This window comes from Phacochoerus africanus, chromosome 6 (genome assembly GCF_016906955.1).
Source record: "Phacochoerus africanus isolate WHEZ1 chromosome 6, ROS_Pafr_v1, whole genome shotgun sequence".
NCBI classification, from domain to species: domain Eukaryota; kingdom Metazoa; phylum Chordata; class Mammalia; order Artiodactyla; family Suidae; genus Phacochoerus; species Phacochoerus africanus.
This window is the reverse complement of record NC_062549.1, coordinates 77,358,254-77,380,192: the sequence shown is the minus strand read 5'-3', so window position 1 is coordinate 77,380,192 and position 21,939 is coordinate 77,358,254. Positions and strand designations below refer to the sequence as shown.

The following is a 21,939-nucleotide window of genomic DNA, read 5'->3' as shown; positions in this document are numbered from 1 at the left end:
TAAGACTTAAGGAGGTGAGCAATGAGACATGGGGAAATAAAGTACATAAAAGGACTAATTACTCTAGAATGTGGAATTAGACTTAAAATTTAAGGTGAGGAGTTCCCGTTGTGGCGCAGAGGAAACGAATCTGACTAGGAACCATAACGTTGCGGGTTTGATCTGTGACCTTACTCATTGGGTTAAAGATCCGTCGTTGCTGTGAGCTGAGGTGTAGGTCACAGACGACGCTCAGATCCTGCCTTGCTGTGGCTGTGGTATAGGTCGGCAGCTGTAGCTCTGATTCGACCCCTAGCCTGGGAACCTCCATGTGCTGTGGGTGCAGCCCTAAAAAGAAAAAAATAAAATAAAATTTAAGTGAACTATAAACATAGAGCTTATCTTTAAAGATCAGCCTTTTTAAAAAAGGTTTTTATTTTGAAATAATTTGAAACTTGCACAAATGTTGTAAGAATGGTACAAAGAACTTCACCCAGACCCCCCCACTGTTAACATTCTGGCACACAGCCTTCTCATTCTCCATTTCATGTATGAATATGTGTGTGTGGACACACACTCACACAAACACTGTGTGCACACCTCCTTCTCATTCTCCACTCCACGTAGATATGTGTGTGTGGACACATACACAGTGGGCACACCGGCATTTTTTTTTTTTTTTTTGGCTGCACCCACAGTATGTTTCTGGCCAGGGATTGAACCCGCACCACAGCAGAGACCTGAGCTGCTGCAGTGACAATGCCGGATTCCTAACCTGTTGTGCCACGAGGGAACTCAGACATACTTCTTTTAAACCATTTGGAAATGAGCAGCATATATCATGTCCCTTGATCCCTGAATACTCCACTAGGTATTTCCTAAGAATAAGGAAGTTCATGTATATAACCACAGCAGTGGGTTTAAACAGTAACTGTTTAGTTACCCACAGAACTTATAAAATTCTGCCAATTTTCCTAATAATCATCTTTACAGCAATGTTTCTTTCTTGTTCAGAATCCTAATATAGGATCATACACTGCACATTGGTTTTCTTAAGACTAGGCTTCTGTAATTTTATAGACTTCACAATTTTTGATTCTTGGTTTCAAAGCTCTTGTAAGTAATAGGTCTTTTCCTATTGCTATCTAAGAAATTTAAAAAGCTTCACCTTTTCTATTTTCTCTTCCATGAAAGGCCAATAGCTGCTAGGGAAATAGCTAATTCTAGGGCTGGGGCAGGGAAGATAGATAAACCCAACACACTTTGCAGCGTCAGAATGTAAGAAAGAGATAAAAAGGCGGGGGAGGCTTGTCACAGGGACACAGGAGCCAGTTTGAAGGGTACCCAGTGGTCAGAGCTGGAACAGTGGAAATATCAAAATCAACAGGAACAGTAGTGGGTTATAATCGATTGCATAGGGATCCACACGTGCACACTAACAGTAGATAGTAAATGGGAGGTAAAAGGAGGGTTCTTTCTTACCGAACAATGATGTATAAATACTAAAGAAGTGCAAGAAGTGGAAAAACACAATTTTACAATCGTCACCGTGCAGGGTGCTTTGGGAAAGACTCAGTGGACACTAAAGGGGATGGGGGAAGGTCAGAGGTGGAACCAGACAGTTTCAGGGTCTCGGCATCTCCTACTAGGCACGAGAGGAAAAATCATAAACAATGCAGAGTGCACCCCGCCTGGGTCTCGACACCAACACCATCCTGCCCCTTTCTTGGACGCAGCACTTGAGGAAGGACACAGCACACGTGCGCGATGTCCCAACCGTGCAGGCTCAACCAGATCTCTTCACAAGAGGATGCCAGATAAACCCAAATAAGGAACATGTTATTAAAAACTAAGGGGAAAGGGGTGCGTGTATTCTTCAAAAGTCAAATGTCCTAGAAATTCCTTCATGGCACAGTGGATTAAGGACCCAGCGTTGCTGTAGCTGTGGCACAGGTCGCAACTGCAGTGCAGGTTTGATCCCTAACCTGGGAATTTCCACATGCTGTGGATGCGGCCAAAAAAAAAAGGTCAACGTCCTAAAAGACATGAGAAGGCTTGAAAACTACTCCACATTAGCAGACTAGATACATGATCCTAGAATGGACATCTTCTGGAGGAGAAAAAAAGCTGTAAAGGATGCTATTAAGACAACTGACAAAATTGCAACATGCACTACAGATTAAAGTATTGCACCAATGCATTTCCTGTAAGTACATAAAAAAATGAACTTGTTCCAAGACAACACACACTTAAGTATTAAAGAGTAAATAATGCATTATAGATGCAATCTACTCTGAAATGGTTCAGGAAAAATAGTATGTATTTGAGTTATACATAAAGAGAAAAAGGGGGAGAATGTGACAAACATGCAAATATTAAAAATTAATGATCTAGAAAGAAGACGTGTGAGTTATTTTTATTATTCTTACAAACTTTATGTAAGTTAGAAAACTATTTCAAAAACTTTTTCAAAAGTGTGAAACCTTCTCCTTGAAGGATTATTTTCTTCTTAAAGAGGCAATCCCAGTTATAAATTACATGACTAGCTTAAAAAGCAGAACCCTCAAGGAGGTCAGACTAAAGTCCCCGTCTCATAAGGCACTGATTTCAAAACATCTATATTCATTAAGAGAAAAAATTGCAACGGCCCTGTCTGAATAAACCAGGACATCATACATATGTAAGGTAAGATGGACTATACCTAATAACTTTTTCCAAGATTTGATGAGGGACTTTGCTAAAGATGTAACTTCTTCATCTGTGCTCTGTTTGCGAATAGCATTTACTGACATTCCAATTCTTGTGGACTGCAAGACAAAGACAAAAAAATGTGTTCAAGCAATTTTATTTTGGGCAATTCAGTGTTTCATTTTCTTTCTTTCCCAGATGCCTATTTCCACTTTAGAACAGAAAAAAAGCTTCAATTATATGAATTATTTTAATAGCAGACGACAGACTTAAGACACATACCTCTTCAGCTCAAACATTAGACACATCAAGGTTGCTATCACCGAGATATGCAAGCATGTAACCTGCTCCTGGACTAGGGCTGCGGAACTAGTACAATGAAACCAGTCTTCCCCACCAGAGGAGAATAAACACAAAGTGTCTGCATTTGTACCTGAGGGAGGCTGACAACGCACACTGTGCTTCTCCACCTCCCTCTAACAACAGTCTGCTGACACCTGCTGCAACCTGGAGGGAGGACACCCAGACAAACACCACCAGCCATGATCACAGACACTAAAAATGGACCCCACAGAGCTCGTAACCTGTGGTGTCCTAGGTGCCCTGGGTTATGCTGTGAGCATCCGTGCTTGTTAACCTTCCTTTATTTTATTTATTTATATTTTTTGTCTTTTTGCCTTTTCTAGGGCTGCACCCTCAGCATATGGAGGATCCCAGGCTAGGGGTCGAATCGGAGCTGTAGCCACCGGCCTATACCACAGTCAGAGCAATGCGGGATCCAAGCCATGTCTTTGACAAACCACAACTCACGGCAACGCCGGATCCTTAACCCACTGAGCGAGGCCAGGGATCGAACCCGAATCCTCATGCATACTAGTCGGATTTGTCAACCACTGAGCCACGACAAGAACTCCTTTACCTTCCTTTAAAGTCAAGATCACTATCCCTATGGTTAAAGATGAAGAGACTACAGGTACCGATAAATAACTTGCCCAGCTACTAACTGGCCAGACTGGGGTTTTAATCCAGGTCTGTCATCTCCGAAGTCCACGCTCTTTCCAACTGCACTCAGAGAACACTACAGCTAGGACAGGCCAATCATGGATGATAAATGAAAAATGCTAAATTATCTGAAACCCCCAAATGGGGTGAAAGTAATGTTTGGGTTTTCCCCACAGAAAGTAGCCCCTTTTAGGTAATAAGAACACTTTTAGTGAAGAAGCTTTTAGAACATGACAATGTTTCAGAACTTCTCTGAAACACTAGTTTATCAGCTGATGCAACAGGCACGTCAGGGCAGAAAACCTTCCAGAGCCAGGTGCCGAGGCGGACGGCACAGGTCCCTGAGCTGCCCCACATGATCTGCTAAGTACTCCAGCTGGGGGGGCTCTGCGCCCCCAGGCCTGTGGCGCCCTCCTTCCCCAGCTCCCAGTCGTGGCTCCTTCTCACAGGCATTCCGACCTCCATCTACAAGAAAACCTATCTTTGTAACAAGTGGAGGAAATAACTTGAGTTACTAGCATAGTTCTGGCGTTTGGAATTGACATGAATTGGCAAAGAAAATCAGATTTTAGGAGGTGTCAGAGGTGAGCAAAGATATACAGAGATCACAAACAAACTGTGTACTGAAGGGTGACCTCTTGTTAATTATCACAGAATATTCTGATCACTAAAGAGACCAAACCTAAGTTCTGCTTAAAACCTAAGAAAGCCCCTATGGAGACACAGCCATCTGGAAAAACCTGCTTACCCAAGAAGAGACCGTCTCGCCAAGAACAGAAAGAAATGAGGCAAAGCACTAAGATCATTTGGGTAAGTTTTCTTCCTTTTAGAGGCTATTTTGGGAATACTAGAAGAAAGTCGACAAAGGAAAGGATTATGAAGCTATTTTACTTGGGTAACCAAGTTGAGGTTTGCCTCTAAGAATTCCCTAGACTCCGAATTTTTCCTCCAACTGGTGGACTGGGATTTACAGGATGTAACAGGTGGGCTACAAAAAAGGTGTTTTGTGCTCAAGTGACATTAGGAATTGTAGACTTAAACAGGCTTCTTGATTGCAGGACTAATAAGTTTCTGAGATAAACTATACGTAGTAAAATGAGTGGCTCCGCCCGTGGTTGACATTGGTTTCAAGGCATACAGTTAGAAAGATTGTACACCTTGGAAAAACAGAGCGCTAAGCTGCATACTGATGTAAGGCTGAAAGGAATGAGTGGTATAACAAGAGACACTGTCAGTCACTATCACAGGAAACAAGCAGACTTTCAGAAAAACAGAAGACCACCTTCCTTTCTGATCACTCGTGGGTTTTCACCAAGATGATTTAAGATAGCCACTAAACCTTACAGTAAAAAACAGCTACTACTGAACACTACTGAAAACATTTTACATGATCCAAGAAAATGGAAAGGCCTCCATATTCATGAATTAGAAGACTAATTAAGATTCTAATACTAATCAAATCAAATTAAAACTACAATGCAATTCCCATCAAAAATTACAGCTGCCTTTTGCACAGAAATTTGTAAGCTTATCCTAAAGTTTATATGCAAATGGAAGGGAACTAAAATGGACAAGATAATCTTGAAAAAGAACAAAATTAGAGGACTCACAATTGCCAATTTCAAAACTTAATACAAAGCTACAATAATCAAGACAATATGGTCCTACACAAAGAGAAACATGAAAATTAATGAACAGGGTTTAGAATCCAAAAATAAACCCCTAGGAGTTTCCATTGTGGCTCAGAAGAAATGAACTCAACTAGTATTCATGAGGATTCGGGTTTGATCCCTGACCCCAACTCAGTGGATGTGGCATTGCTGAGAGCTGCAATTTAGGTTGCAGACACGGCTCGGATCCGGCGTTGCTGTGGCTATGGTGTAGGCTGGCAGTTATAGCTCTGATTCGACCCCTAGCCTGGGAAATTCCATATGCTGTACCTTTGGCCCTTGGGCCCTAAGAAAAAAAAAAGCCAATTAATTAAAAATGAATTATAGACCTAAATGAAAGGGCTAAAACCATTAAAACTTTTAAAAGAACTTTTTTCTTTTTTTGTCTTTTTGTTTTTTAGGGCCACACCTGAGGCACATGGAGGTTCCCAGGCTAGGGGTCCATTTGGAGCTGTAGCCACCGGCCTACACCGCAGCCACAGCAATGCGGGATCTGAGCTGCGTCTGCAACCTACACCACAGCTCATGGCAACACCAGATCCTTAACCCACTGAGCAAGGCCAGGGATTGAACCCATGTCCTCATGGATACTAGTTGGGTTCGTTAACTGCTGACCCACAATGGGAACTCCTTTTTTTTTGTTAGAAGAAAATTTAAGAATAAGTCTTTGTATCCTTGAATTAGGCAATGCCTTCTTAGATATGACACCTAAAGCACTAGCTACCAAAGACAACAGGTAAGTTACCCTACAACAACATTTTAAGCTTTTGTGCTTCAAAGAATACTACCAAGATGGAGTTCCTGTTGTGGCTCAGTGGTTAACGAATCCAACTAGGAACCATGACATTGTGGGTTTGATCCCCGGCCTCGCTCAGTGGCTTAAGGATCTGGCGTTGCCGTGAGCTGTGGTGTAGGTCACAGAGGTGGCTCAGATCCTGCGTTGCTGTGGCTCTGGCACAGGCCAGTGGCTACAGCTCCGATTCAACCCCTAGCCTGGGAACCTTCATATGCCGTGGAGTGGCCCTAGAAAAGACAAAAAAAAAAAAAAGATACTACCAAGAGAGTAAAGATAATCCACAGAATGGGAAACAACATTTGCAAATCCTGTAACTCATAAGGGACTTAAATTCTAGAATATATAAAGAACTATTGTATCTCAAAAATAAAAGAAGACCAATTATCCAAGTTAAAAATAAGCAAAGGAGCTGTAAAGACACTTCTCCAAAGAAGTTAACACAAATGGTCAACAGGCACGTGAAACACTGTTCAACATCATTAGTCATGAGGAAAATGGAAACCAACACCACAATAAACAATCACTTCACATCCACTAGGATGGCTATAATCAAAGACAGATAATGACAAGTGAGGACAGGAATCTGGGTAGACTGGAAGCCTCATTTGCTCAGCAAGTCAGTGCCAAGTCCACGCCAAGTCACCTCCTTTCACAATGAGACTTGACTCCTACTGTCACCTTGGAGATGCAGGGTTTATTCTTCCCAAGGAAGGTAACACTTCTCTACAATGGTAACTTAGGAGATTACTGATCTATACGACCATCTTTAAAAATACAAGTTAATAACAGTTTACACTATAATGGGAAAATACAAAAGACTTTACTGATACTGAAGATGTTCTGGTATTTCATGACAATTATCTATTTAAAACTTATGACACATATTAGCACATACCTGCAATAATTCCAGCGTCATGGGAATATTCTTAAGCTCCTTCAGTAAATCCAATGCTCCAGCCTATAAAATAAAATAATACTGAATTTCCCAGAGAGAATGTCAAGGAAAATTTAAATTTATATTATATTTATATTGTTCCTGTCCACAATTCACTATGGCTCACGTATTCATGTAAGGAGAATGGTAGATAGATGTATAGATCTATAGATCTAAAGATATGAGGAAGAGAACGAGACAGAAAGAGACAGTTTTCAAGTAGGGGTTTCAACTCATTGGAGGATGACAAAAACTATTTACTGGGTTATGACCAGCACTGGTTAAATACTGCTTTGTGGAGAGGATGTGAAGAAAAGGGAACCCTCCTTCACTATTGCTGGGAATGCAAATTGGTACAGCCACTATGGAAAACAGCATGGAGTTTCCTCAGAAAACTAAAAATAGAACTACCATATGACCCAGCAATCCCACTCCCGGGCATATATCTGGACAAAACTTTCATTCAAAAAGATACGTGCACCCCTATGTTCACTGCAGCACCATTCACAATAGCCAAGACATGGAAACAACCCAAATGTCCATCAACAGAAGATGCAGTACATATATAAAATGGACTACTACTCAGCCATAAAAAAGGACGAAATAATGTCATTTGCAACAACATGGATGGAACCTAAAGACTCTTATACTAAGTGAAGTAAGTAAGAAAGAGAAAGACAAACCACAGGATATCAGTTCTATGTGGAGTCTAAAATATGGCACAATTGATCTATCTACAAAAGAGAAGCAGATCACAGACGTGGAGATCAGACTTGTGTTTGAGATTGGGGGGGAGAAGAGGATGGACGGGGAGTTTGGGATTGGTAGATGCAAACTACCACATTTAGAATGGATAAGTAATGGGGTCCTACTGTATATAGCACAGGGAACTGTGCCCAGTCTCTTGGGTTAGAACATGATGGAAGATAGTATGGGAAAAAAAAAAAAAAAAGACAAGAAAAGAATGTATGCATAGTGTGGCTGGTTACTTTGCTTTATTATACAGCAGAAATTGAAGGAACACAGTAAATCAACTACACTTCAAAAAAAAAGTGATGAGGAGTTCCCCTCATGGCTCAGGGGTTAACAAATCTGACTAGCATCCATGAGGACACAGGTTCCATCCCTGGCCTTGCTCAGTTGGTTAAGGATCTGGCATTGCCATGAGCTGTGGTGTAGGTCACAGACACGGCTCAACCCGAATTGCTGTGGCTGTGGTGTACGCCAGCAGCTACAGCTCTGATTTGACCCCTAGCCTGGGAACCTCCATATGACGCAGATGTGGCCCTAAAAAGCAAAAAAAAAAAAAAAAAAAGTTATGGAAAAAAAGTTGTTTTGTAAAGGTTTTACTTTCAGTAGTATTTGTTTATACACGTCCCATTTATAAATGTCAGTCTCTCACTAAGGTGGTGTCACACTTCACTGTTAGTCTAACAGTCACTTAGTGAATGTACTATTCTTGGACACATCATATACCACCAATAAAAGTCTATTAAACCATAGTAAGAAACTTTTCTTATCACTTCTATTAACTTTTGCAATTCCTTTAGGTTTGGAATTTTTATCATATATCACCTTTTACATATAGAAAATACAAGCAAAACTAGCTAAGGTGTTTCTAAAACTACTTCACATCCAGAGTTTAACGCTTATGAATCACTTATTAATTCAGATTGAGTGATTATCCATTTTTAGCCCACAAAAAGTTGTATCAAAACAATAGTAATGAAGCATTTCACAAAAGAATCCATAAGTGGAGTTCACACTGTGGCTCAGTGGGCTAAAAACCCAACACAGTTTCTGTGAAGATGTGAGTTCAATCCCTGGTCTCGCTCAGTGGGTTAAGGATCAGGCAACTGTCACAAGCTGCGGTGTTAAGTTGCAGATGTGGCTCAGATCCGGTGTTGCCATGGCTGTGGTGTAGGGCAGTAGCTGCAGCTCCGACTAAACCACTAGCCCAGGATCTTCCATATGCCACAGAAGCGGCCCTAAAAAAAAAGAAGTCATAAAAGAGCTCAAAGCCGTCAGCTCTCTGGACACTGAGGTGTGCAGAACCCGCTGCCTTCGCCCTATGGCTCTTCTACTGTTTGGCTCCTCAGGCTCAAAAATCATTCCATTAACATCTCTCAGAATGGCTTCCAAGCCACTGACACCCATTCTGCGAATGTCGATGCCGGGCTTGATATTCTGCCTGTGAAAGGACATCCCAACAGCCATCTGGCCAGTGACATGTGTAACTCCTTCTGATATATTCAGATATGAAAAGTAGGCACCCTACAAATCAGTGAAACTCAGCATACCCTGGGAAAGCAGAAAGCCCCAGATGAACCCCCAAAGGAAGAAACAAGGATGGAGTCTCACAGCATCGTTAGTATTTCTGCAATTTAAAATCAAGCAAAGGTTTCCAGTCATATAACTTTTCCATTTAAAGTTGACAGACTTTAGATTTAGCTGTGGAGAATAAAACAGTATTAACTCTTCTTCTGGCAACAAATTAATATAACATTTTAATTTAATCCAGTACCTTATAAATAAAAACTTAAGTTCAACAGAAATTATAAAACAGGTTATTATGAAGGATTTTAATGTTCACTGCTTAAAGATCCCTTCTAATGATAAAATTCCATATTTTTTTTTACTTAGAGGCAATTAAAAACAATAAATTATAGATGTTAAAAAATAAAACACTAACTTTAAGTTTACTATTCATCAAGAATTTCTATTTATTGTAGGCAAAAATTATCATAACATTGTAAATCAACTATACTTTAGTCAAACTTAAAAAAAAAAAGAATTTCAATAGGCATGACATTTTTGTGAGCAAGCGTCTTTAATCTCTCATCTGTGAGTGCCCAAACCAAAATCCTTTGAAAACTGAAAGATTTTTCATAGATTTTCAATAAACACATTTGGCAGCAACATCTAATCTCAACAGATATACAAAGCTATTTATGTTGTACTTATCCACTTCATGTGAGAATGCCGCATTTCACTACAGAAATGCTCATATCTGGAAACTGACATTGGAAACTACCCAGATCTCACTGAGGATATTATAAAACATATGATGTATATACCATATTATCTTTATAAAATTTGAAAAAAATTGGAATTCTCAAATATACCAGACTACAAAGGTTTTGATTAAGAGGTTGTGGACCAATATCCCATATCTACCATAGATGTTTTTCTTCTAACCATGTCTCCATGTTCTTTTAATCAATTTCTGACCTGGGATCAACTAGGAAGGAAGAAAAAGAATCACAAGTCCCTTAAAAAGTAGGGTCTCTAGGTTTACATAAAGTTGTCTGTCACATGCAAAGTTGATTCTTCTAACACATCAGCAACGTGGCATAAGGTTTCAGATGTTTTCCAAGTGGAAGCAATAGATTTGCATCAATTTCATCACACTCTCTTTTTTTCACTCAGATCTCTCTGGTGAGACTGCTAGAGATACAGGGTATGAAGGAAAGAAAAAGTTAAATACACTCATGGGATGAAACTATGACCATTCTCAGAATTACAGTATGTGCTAACCAAATAAGATGAATCTGTCAATCAAAGTTCTTGCAGAAAAAACAACTATAATGATCTGAATGAGTGAAAAGGACAAAAAACATACAATCATGTGAATTCAGTGACAAAAAAATTCTTTGAGTCATCACTCTGTGTTAAAACTTTACATATATTGTCTCATTTCATCTTTACAATAAGCCCCAGGGAAGCAGGTAACCTTATTATCCCTATTTTTACAGACAAGGAAATCAAAGCCCACATAAGTTAAGAAACTTGCACAAAGTCTCATGATTAGTAACTAGAAAAGATGAGATTTTCCCCATTCTGTCAAATTACACTTACTGCCTCTCAACAAATACCCATTAACATCATCATGTGCCAAACTCTGTTCTGTGCTGAGGACACAGAAAGGAGAAAGACAGAAGCCCTTTCTGAATTCAGGGAATTCAAAAATAAGCAGACATCTTTGAGTATCTACTCCAAAGCCTAACAAACTCAGAAAAGCTAAGTGACCTGTCCACCGCCATAGTGATGGGACAAGAACCTGGTCTTCTGGCCCTCACACCACTGCTGCTTCCATTCCACAGGCTCCCTGGCAGTTCTGCTCTGTGGACTCGGGTGAAGAGCATTACTAAGCAAGGAATTGCATTCTGTTGTTCCCTGAACATCTGCCTGCCTCTAAAAGTCAAGTCTATTAGATTGCAGCATCTCCTGCAGATAATGATGCAAGAGAAAGAAAGATTCCACCTTAATTTAAAGTCAAATGTAGTTCACAGTACTGGCTAAAAAGTAAACAACAGCTACCACACAACTTTATTGCATCATTGATACAACTACCTGTCATTGGAAACAAGCACTTTTACAAAATATGGTATTCAAACCTGTATTTAGGAGTTCCCTTGTGGTGCAGTTGTCACTCAGTGGCTGCAGCTGCTGCTGTGGTGCAGGTTTGATCTCCGGCCAGGGAACTTCCATATGTCTTGGATGCAGCCAAAAAAAACAAAAAACAAAAAACTTGTATTGAGAACCCAACATAGAAGAGACTCTACAGGATTCAACCTTCTCTTCAAGGGGATGTAAGAGGAAAGAAGCAACATGGAATATACTGTTAAGAACACAGGCATCTGGGAGTTCCCACTGTGGCATGATGGGTTAAGGATCTGGCATTGCCATATAAAAGATATAAAAATTACCTATTTCTACCATAATATCCTCAAAGAGCCATAAAGCCAACATTTTAAGGAAGCATTATTCAAAGCTCAATCAACTAAAACACTTAGTAAGAACTGTGACGAGATTTCAAAATCTAAAAAATTAAGATGCCATTTATTTTTTTAAGAAGGAAACACAAATATTTGAATTACAGCTAAGCTATATCACTATAAACTAGGAAATTCAATTTTACTATTTCATCTCAAATATGTACTTATTCTACAGCAAAAGCACAACAACAAAAATATATATATATAAATTTGACTTCATAAAAATTAGCTTTTGGGAGTTCCCTAGTGCCTCAGAGGGTTAAGGATCCAGAGTTCTCACTGCTGTGGCTTTAGTTACTGCTGTGGTATGAGTCTGATCCTCAGCTCTGGAATTTCCTTTTGCTGCCAGCCAAGAAAAAAAAAAAGAAAACTTAAAAGCTTTTGTATTTCAAAAGATATGATCAAGAGAGTGAAGACAACCCACAGAATGGGAGACAATATACGCAAATCCTGTCTCTGATAAGGGTCTAGTATTCAAAAGGAAAACAATTCTTACAACTCAACAATACAAATACTCAATTTTAAAATGGGCAAAGGATCTAAACAGACATTTCTCCAAAGATATGCAAATGGACAACAATCAATGACAAAAATTCACCCTACTGGTCCTCAGAGACATGCATCTCACTGTGCTAAGATCCACTTTACACTCCCTAGGATGGCTATAATCAAAAAGACATAACAACAAGTGCTGATAAAGATGCGGTGAAACAGGAACAGTCAATATCCTACTGCTAAAGATGTAAAACGGTGTAGCAACCCTGGAACCCAGTCTGGCAGCTCCTCAAAAGGCTAGATGTTGTTATCAGACGGTCCAGGAATTCTACAATGTATATAACCAACAGGAATGAAATCTGTGCCCTCACAAAGACTTGCTGAAAAATGTTTTTAGCACGTAATTCATAATAGGCAGGCAAACAGTGCAAAATGCCCAAAATGTCCATCAAATGAATGAATGAACAAAATGCAGTATATATCAATGGAGTGCTACTCAACAATACCATGGAATGAAGTACTGACTCATGCTGTAACACAGATGAACACTGAAAACACCAAGTCAAGGACACCAGACACAAAAGGCCACACATTGTATGATTCCATTTGTAAGAAATGTCTGGAACAGGTGCTTAGGGAGCAGATATGGTGACTACTTGATGGACTACTTAGATACAGTTTCTATGTGGAATGATAAAAACGTTCTAAAATTTAATAATGGTAATAGTTGCACAAATCTGTGAATATATTAAAAACCACTGAACTGTTTACTTTAAAAGCGTGACCTGTATCCTACACCTCAATAGAGCTGTTACAAAAAACTGTGTAGTCATTCTAAATTTCCATTTATGCTAATTAATCTAGCCCTGATACTGAAACTAAAGGTTTCCCCCCCCCAACCCAGGTACGATTAAGACTTAGAAATGTACACATTTCAGGTATCCAGGCTCCTAAGAAATACAAACATCTAATTTCAATTTCTATCTCTGTCATTTAAGCCTACTCAGCCCTGAGCCTTCAATAAAGAAAAAATAAACAATCCTCAACACCACTCACAAAATGTGTCCATGCTTTGAAGATTCTAGGTTCTTACCTGACTCCTCTTTCTACAATGTAGTGTTATAAATCCCTTACAAAGATAATCCAGGATTTTTAGCCCTTAACCATATCCCAAGCACTGCCAAGATTTTATATTCATCTAATCTTCACTAAACTATCTCCAATTTACCACCAAGAAAGATATTTTAGAGATGTTAAGGGACCTGCCTAAGATCAACAGCTAAAGTTTCAAAAGAGCCAGGATTTGAACCCAAATTAGGAATCAGACTTGCTTGTTGACATCAAGTCAAAATAACAAGGAAAAAAACTAAGAAAATAAATAGCTGATACCTGAAAATTTGGAACTAATTTATGTGGTTCATCATGACCTCAATGTGTGTACTTCTAAAATTGCTAATACTGTTTAAAATCAAGTACACACATGGAGCAACGTTCTGATTAGTACCAGAGTGAAGATAACTGTTGGGATATTTAGGGAAATCTGTCTGCCCAGAACAGCAAATACCCTTACTTCCTGAGTGTATATGCACTGAACTGCAGAGATGCTGTAGCTGAACAGAGTAGTGCTGGCTTTGAAGCAAAACGGATTTAGAGTCACATTCTCATTTGGCCTCTTTCTAGCTCTTTAACTGAAGACAATTCACTTTTTTTTTTTTTTTTAAATTTTATGGCTGCACCCACTGGAAGTTCCCTGGCCAGGGACTGAATCCTAGCCACAGATGTGACCTACACCACAGCTGTGGCAAAGCCAGATCCTTTAGCCCACTGTGTTGGGCTGGGATCGAAACCGCACCTCCACAGCAACCCAAGTTGCTGCAGTTGGATTCTTAACCCACTTCTACACAGCAGGAACTCCTCAGTTAACTTTCTAAATACTTCATTCCCTCATTTATAGAACAGAAATAATACTTAATAAACTGTCCAAGGGATAAATGAGACAAGGTAGAAAGCCTGGCTCAGAGTACTAGCTCAGTTATTACTTAAAAGTGACACCTGTGGTTTTACTAAAACGAAGCAATTTCTAACAACAGCATTGAAACATCAATTCATGCAAACTATTACATTTAGAAAGGATAAGCAATAAGGTCCTACTGTAGAGCATAGGGAACTATATCCAATCTCTTGGGATAGAACATGATGGAAGAGAGTATGAGAAAAAGAATATATACATATATATATGAATGACTGGATCACTTTGCTGTACATCAGAAATTGGCACAACACTGTAAATCAACTATATTTATTTTTATCTTTTTTTTGTCTTTTTAGGGCCAGACCCGCAGCAGATGGAGGCTCCCAGCCTTGGGGTCCAACTGGAGCCGTAGCCATCAGCCTACACCACAGCCATAGCAAAACGGGATCAATACATGTCTGTGACCTACACCACAGCTCACGACAACGCCAGATCCTTACTGAACAAGGTCAGGGATAGAACCCACAACCTCATTTCTGCTGCGCCACGATGGGAACTCCTATACTTACAATTTTTTTTTTAATGAAAAAGATCCTCAATTCAGAGAACAGCTATTATTCGTAAAGCATATTTTTCACAGTATAAAAATATAAAAAATAGGTCAAAGAGAAAATGTGGAAACCATACACAAAAGAGAGAAGTAAATCTACCCTAATCCTACAGCCCCCCAAACAACTTCTGTTAAATTGCTGAACACCTGAAAAGCTATTTTTATGGGGGCTGATGCACTTCAGAGGCAGGGACTGAGTCATGCAGACCATTTCCCTTTCTCTACTTCATTTGCTTATTTGAAACAACAGACAGAAAAAGAGAGAATATAAAAAAACAAAAAGCCAGTCCATTTTATCACCTTTCCTTTTTGGGGGGAAGGAGGAGGCAAGTTTTTATATTGGTAAAGTTTTGTACTACCAGAAAAATAAGATTTGAGCTGAAAAATGCGACTTGAGGATTATCTGTGGAGCTTATTCTCATTCTCCACGGATAAGTTACATTTTTACTATTTGAGAACTGCAGATAAACACAGGCTGGTCTTCTCCATAATTGTCCACTAAAGTATTCCTCATTTTTAGGAAACATCTATTCCAAGAAATGGGAACAAACAAAACAAATATCTAATGCACCAGATGATTAAAAGGTACACATTATATAGTCTGGGTTAGAGAAAAAAATACCCAACAAACAGCCTTTTTCAGGAATTAGCTTCTATTGTCGGAGTCTAGGGTTCACTAAGCAAAGGAAAAAACTTCCAGTTTAAACAAAATAACAAATGTTTGGCCTATCACATATCCAGAATTCATCGCTTGCAGTGCGTAATGAAATAGGAAATATAAATGGTACAGGTTGGAGTTCCTGTTGTGGCTCAGCAGCTTATGAAGCCGACTAGTATCCAAGAGGGTGCGGGTTCGATCCCTGGCCTCACTCAGTGGGTTAAGGATCCAGGTAAGCCGCTGTGGTGTAGATCACAGATGTGACTTGGATCTGGCACTGCTATGGCTGTAGCATAGGTTGGCAGTTGCAACTCTGATGTGACCCCTAGCCTGGGAACTTCCAAATATGCCTTAGAAGCAGCCCTTAAAAAAAAAAAAGGCATAAAATAAACAATTGGCACAGATAATGTCTGAAACAGAAAACAAACAGGAAATACTTTAATAGTTCAAAATTGCAAATACAGATTAACAGGGTATGAAATTACATGCTGGACAATGCACCTGTTAAAGGAAAAGAGGAACAGGCTATGCTTGAAGTCTTAAGAATTCAGTGTTGTTTTTCATTTTTTTGTTTTTTTAAAGAATTCAGTGCTTAACACTACTTCCTGCTCTGGCGTGCTGTCCAGCAGCAAACCTGGGTCCTGGTTTAATCCACGTTGCACACACTGAATTTAAATACACCAACTACTGGCTCTCTGACTCAGTTTTTTATTCTGTAAAATACACGGAGCACAGCTGTGTCTTGAGTCTCAAAAGAATCTTGCACAGATGCTTTGTATCTCTAAAGCGGTGTACAAATCAGTGCACCCCCTTTGACCTTCGCTTTGGTCTGACACAGAATTTTACAAGTTTAGCTGAAAACAAATGACTATGAAGTAAGGGACTAAAAGTAGCACACAGGTGGACGGAAATGCAGAAACTGCCACACTTCATACAAACCACAAGAGAACATGAACACGTTATCAATAACAGATAACTCCGCTGGTATTAACCGTAAACCACCTAGTACCAGCAACGGACATTTGCCAATTCCAGCCAGCAGCACACCGTAGTCAGTGAACGTGCCTTAAATGAGCTCTTCCTCACGGTATGCCCAACAAGATCCACTTTTTTTAAATGTTTAGCAACTTGTCAAGTACACTGGCATACGTTTTTAATTGCTAAACAAACGCGTAGGGTGGGTGAGATAATCAAGGGGGCAGTTTAGCCTTCTTCAGAAATAGGATCCAAGAATTTCACATAAAAGTTTTATCAGCTTGATGTCTAAAAGAGACCTCAGACCTCTATGTTGATGCTCTTTCTCGCTGTTAGCTTGCAAACAGTGGGGACTTTCTGTGCTCTTAAACTAAATCAGAGAGGCTTTACCACCACCGAGTTTAAAATAAGGGAGGACGCCTGGATTAAGTTTGCTACGCTGCACAACCACCAGGGAACTAGGGCAACCAGAGGGAGTCCCCACGCCTGCTGCCGCGGGACAGGACCCCCCTCCTGCGACCCCGTCCCAAGGACGCGGGTCAGGACCGCTCTCCCAAGACCCCCTCCCCAGGACGCCCCCATAACCTCCCTCTGGGGGCCCCTTTTCAGGGAGAGGAAACAGGACGCCCTCCCCCCAGGATCCCTCCCATGACTCCTTCCCAAGTCGCGGGACAGGACGCCCCCACAAGACTCCCGCCCGGGACCCCTCCCCAGGACGCGGGGTCAGACGCCCCCCGGATTCCCTCCCCAGAGCGCGGGCCTTGCCCCGTTGCGCGGGTAGGGCGGCGGGCGGGCAGACAGGCGGCAAGGGCCAGGAGCCCCCTCAGGCCGACGGGCCCCCGCGTCCGGCCCCCGCCCGCCGCCTGGCCTCCCTCCGGCCCACGCCGGCCGCCGCGCTCACCGCGTTCTTCTTCTGCACCATCTTGTCCATCTTCTTGGCAATTCGGACCACCTCGTCGTCCATGGCTCCGGCAGACCTTCCCCGCGCCAGTCGCGCGGGACGGGAAGTGCGCGAAGCTGGCAGGGGCTGCGCGCGAGCCCGGGCGTCGGCGAGGCCGCTCGGCAGGCCAGGCCCAGGCGCTTCCTCACGGACCCAGGCCGCGGCGGCGGCTCGCTCCTCCCCCGCAGGCAGCGCCAATCGAGCCCCGCGCGCGCCAAGCAGGCACCGCCAATCGAGAGCGGATGGGAGGGGAGCGCGAGCCACGGCGCAGCCAGCTGGCTGCGGTGAAAGTTGGGCGGGCGGCACCACTGAACTTTGCGCGCGCTCGCGCCGGCCCCGCCCCCGTCCCTGTCCCAGGTTCCCCGGTTCCCCGGCCTCGGTCCACTGCTCCTGGTTCCCGGCCCCAACTCCCAGCAGAGACCCATGCGGCGCGCAGCTCGAGCGGCTTTGGAGGACCGCGCGTGGGTCAGGAGGCCCCAGCTTTTTCCCACCTGGAAGTCAGACCCCATCTCCTAAGAGGCCCCTTATCGTAGGGATCTGATGGTTGTAAGCATTTCCTTTTTAAAGTCAAGTCCTTTGTAAGCACCTTAAGAACAGAGACCCAGGACTTCTCTGGGGGCGCGGCAAGTCGAGGACCCTGCGTGTCACCTCTGTGGCGCGAGTTCCATCCTTGGCACGGGAAATTCCGCGTGTGCGGATGCCGCCAAAAAAAAAAAAAAAAAAGAAGAAAAAGAAAAAAGACACAATCTCGTTTTCCGACTCGGAACTTTGAACGGAATGCCTTGAATACAGCTGAATAGTGGTTGACAAAAACGTTCTCATCTAAGAAATTAATTAAGGTGTCTCACCTGCTCTGAAGATCAGTGAGGAAGTTGGACACAAAAGCAAGATAGAAAATGGAAATTATCAGTACTGAAGAGTGGGCTCCTTCAATAGGTCTTTGCCCAGTCAGCGCCCTTTGCTGCTTGGATGGAACTTCCGTATGCCCCCAGGTGCCACTGGGGGAAGAAAAGAAAATTCCCTAATAATTGTTTTTCTATACCAAGATGTAAGATTTTGTTCTAGCTCAGTTATTTGGGGGAAAGGGTAATTTAAGCCGTGTCTCTATTTCATTTGTTTTAAATTATCTTTTTATTGATTCCCAACATAAGTTATAGTGAGACCTATTATATGATTGCACATCTACTGGTTCTAAGGTATTTAACTGAGATTTGGTTTGTCAATTTTTATAAACATTCTCTGGGCCTCCAGTTGTGTAGTGGCAAATGTGAAGTTCTGTACAGGCCTGTTAGCCTGAAATTAATTTTATTTATTGTTCAAATACTTATATCCCAGTTTCTTGTCTGCTTGAGGAATCAATTAGTGAGTATGTACATAGCTCCACTTGTGATTGTAGATGTGTGTGCATTTACGTTAATAATTGTCATTTTTATTATCAGTTTAATATTCTTTCACTGTGGTAAAATGCATATAACATTGTCAAATGACAAAACGAAAACAATTTGAGGAGTTCCTTTGTGGCACAGGGGGTTAAGGACGTGGCATCATTGCTGTGGTTCCGGTCATGGGTTCAGTCCCTGGCCTAGGAATTTCCACATGCCTCAGAGCGTGGCTAAAAAGAAAAAGAGGAGTTCCTATTGTGGTGCAGCAGAAATGAATCTGACTAGGAACCATGAGGTTGCACGTTGATCCCTGGCCTTGCTCAGTGGGTTAAGGATCCAGCGTTGCCATGAGCGATGGTGTAGGTCGAAGACGTGGCTCACATCTGGGGTTGCTGTGGCTGCGGTGTAGGCTGGCAGCTGTGGTTCTGATTCGACCCCTAGCCTGGAAACCTCCATGCACCCTCAGCCCTAAAAAAAAAGAAAAGAAAAGAAAACAATTTGAATGATGTCTTTGATGTCCTTTATCCACAGAAAAACAATTCATGAATTGGGAAGTATAGCATCTCACGAGCAGTGGGCACTATTCTGAACAGAACGAGGGCAAGAGTTATATACGTTGTCACATGAGACAACCTGGAAACAGGGCAAGATTGGCTAGGAGCTGGGCTTTTCTCACAGGGCTGGCAAGTCCCATTTTCTAGGGTGAGTGAGCTCAGTAAAGCTGGGATTGTGGCTGGTAGTAGGATTCCCTGACAGGTATCTCCCATAAGTGCAGACTGACTTGGTTTAGATCTGTGATGTGGACAGAGCCACTACGGCTCCATTTGTTGGTTCTTCATATAGGAATTAACTTTCTCAACATAAAACTTAAGCATTTTAACAAGTTTCAAATGTACAATTTAGTAGCATTTAGTACACTCACAATGTTACTCAACTATTACCACTATCTAGTTTCAAAAAGATTTCCAAAAATTTTCATCACCTCAAAAAAACAAAAAACAAAAGAGTTCCCATTGTGGCTCAGCGGGTTACAAGGCCAACTCTTATCTATGAACACACAGGTTCAATTTCTGGCCCCTCTCAATGGGTTAAGGATCTGGCATTGCTGTCAACTGTGGTGTAGGTTGCAGACACAGCTGGGATTTGACCCCTATCCTGGGAACTTCCACATGCCACAGGTGCAGCCCTAAAAAGCAAAAAAACAAACAACAACAACAAAAACCAAACAAGCTGTAACCTTTAAGAAATCACTACTGACTCCCCCAGCCCCACAACCCTTGGCAACCACTAATCTGCTTTCTGTCTCTATGGGCCCGAATAGTCTGATCATTCATATAAATAGAATCATACAATATGTGACCTTTGTCTTTCAACAGTTTGATTTCCATAGACTTAGTGTGGGTATCTTTGACTTTATCCTACTTGGAATTCATTAAGTTTCTTGGATATGTAGATTCATGTCTTTTATCAATTTTGGGCCAGTGGGGAGATTTGCCATTATTCCTTCAAATGTTCTTTCTGTCCCCTCCCTTGTCTCTCTTTCCAGGACTCCCATGATATGTATGCTGTACACTTGATGGTTTCCCACAGATTTCTTAGGTTCTCTTTACTGTTCTACTTTTTTTTTTTTTGCTTTCTGCTCCTCAGACTGGATAATGCCAATGGTTCTATCTTTAAGTATGCTGATTCTTGGGAGTTCCTGTGGCTCAGCAGAAATGAAGTAGTATCCATGAGAATCTGGGTTCGATCCCTGGTCCTGCTCAGTGGGTTAAGGGTCTGGCATTACCATGAGCTGTGGTATAGTTCACAGACATGGCTTGGATCTGGTATTGCTGTGGTTTTGGTGTAGGCTGGCAGCTGCAGCTCGGATTCCACTCCTACCCTGGGAACCCCCATAAAGTTTAGGGTGCAGCCCTAAAAAGAAAAAAAGTATGCTAATTCTTCTACCTGCTCCAATGTGCTGTCCCTCTAGTGAATTTTCAATTATTGTTCTTTCAGCTCCAGATATCTTTTTCTAATTATTCTCTCTTTAATAATGTTCTTAGTACTGAGATGTTCTCCTGCTTTCTTTTAATTCTTTGTCCATGGTTTACTTTAGTTCTTTGAGCATATTTAAGGCAGTTGATTCAACGTCTTTTTCTAGTGAGTCCAATTTCTGGACTTCTTCAGGGGGAGTTTTTGTTTTTTTTTTTTCCCCCCCTGCAAATGGGCTAAACTGTTTCTTTGCATGCCTGTAAATTTTTTGTTGGACACTGGGCATTTTGAGGGTTATAATGTAATAACTATGGAAGCCAGATTTGTTACCATTTTTTCAGGTTTATAGTTTTTTGTTTTAATTTAGTGACTTTTCTAAAGTCTTTTTTGTAAAGATATATTCATTGTCATGTGATGTTAGTAAGTCTCTTGTTAGCTTAGTGTCCATCTAGTAAATTGACAGATTTCCTTTAAAAAAAGAAAGGCAAAAAAAAAAAAAAAAAAGGGAGTTCCCGTTGTGGTGCAGTGGTTAACAAATCCGACTAGGAACCATGAGGTTGCGGGTTCCGTCCCTGCCCTTGCTCAGTGGGTTAACCATCCGGCGTTGCCGTGAGCTGTGGTGTAGGTTGCAGACGTGGCTCGGATCCCGAGTTGCTGTGGCTCTGGTGTAGGCTGGTGGCTACAGCTCCGATTAGACTCTTAGCCTGGGAACCTCCATGTGCCTTGGGAGTGGCCCAAGAAATGGCAAAAAGACAAAAAACAAAAAACAAAAAAAAAAGAAAGAAAGGCAGTTAGGACGGAAAAAGAAAGAGGGAGGTAAGAAAGAAAAAAGAAGAGAGGATTTCCCATTGTGGCTCAGTGGTAATTAACCTGACTAGTTCCTATGAGGATGTGGGTTTGATCCCTGCCCTCGCTCAGTGGGTTGAAGATCCTGTGTTGCTACAACCTGTGGTGTAGGTCACAGATGTGGCTTGGATCCCCCGTGGCTGCGGCTTCGCTGTAGGTTGGCAGCTACGGCTCCAATTCAACTCCTAGTCTGGAAACCTCTATATGCCTCGGGTGTGGCCCTAAAAAGACAAAAAAAAA

General features: G+C 41.6%; 1 protein-coding gene across 3 annotated transcripts in view; it reads right to left on the bottom strand.

Annotated features, from left to right (window-relative positions):
- Nucleotides 1-17,673, bottom strand: part of TCEA1 (transcription elongation factor A1) — a 28,421-nt gene extending 10,748 nt beyond the window's left edge. For 2 of the 3 annotated variants that reach the window (XM_047783920.1, XM_047783921.1), the window contains exons 1-3: nucleotides 17,459-17,673; nucleotides 7,031-7,093; nucleotides 2,681-2,786 (exon numbers count right to left, since the gene is read on the bottom strand). In XM_047783920.1, coding sequence (XP_047639876.1) covers nucleotides 2,681-2,786; nucleotides 7,031-7,093; nucleotides 17,459-17,521 — 232 coding nt within the window. In that variant the 5' untranslated portion in view covers nucleotides 17,522-17,673. Of the gene's footprint in view, nucleotides 1-2,680; nucleotides 2,787-7,030; nucleotides 7,094-9,369; nucleotides 9,447-17,458 lie in introns of those variants that run through there. The other variant, XM_047783922.1, reaches the window with a different exon arrangement.
- Nucleotides 17,674-21,939: the final 4,266 nt, after the last annotated feature.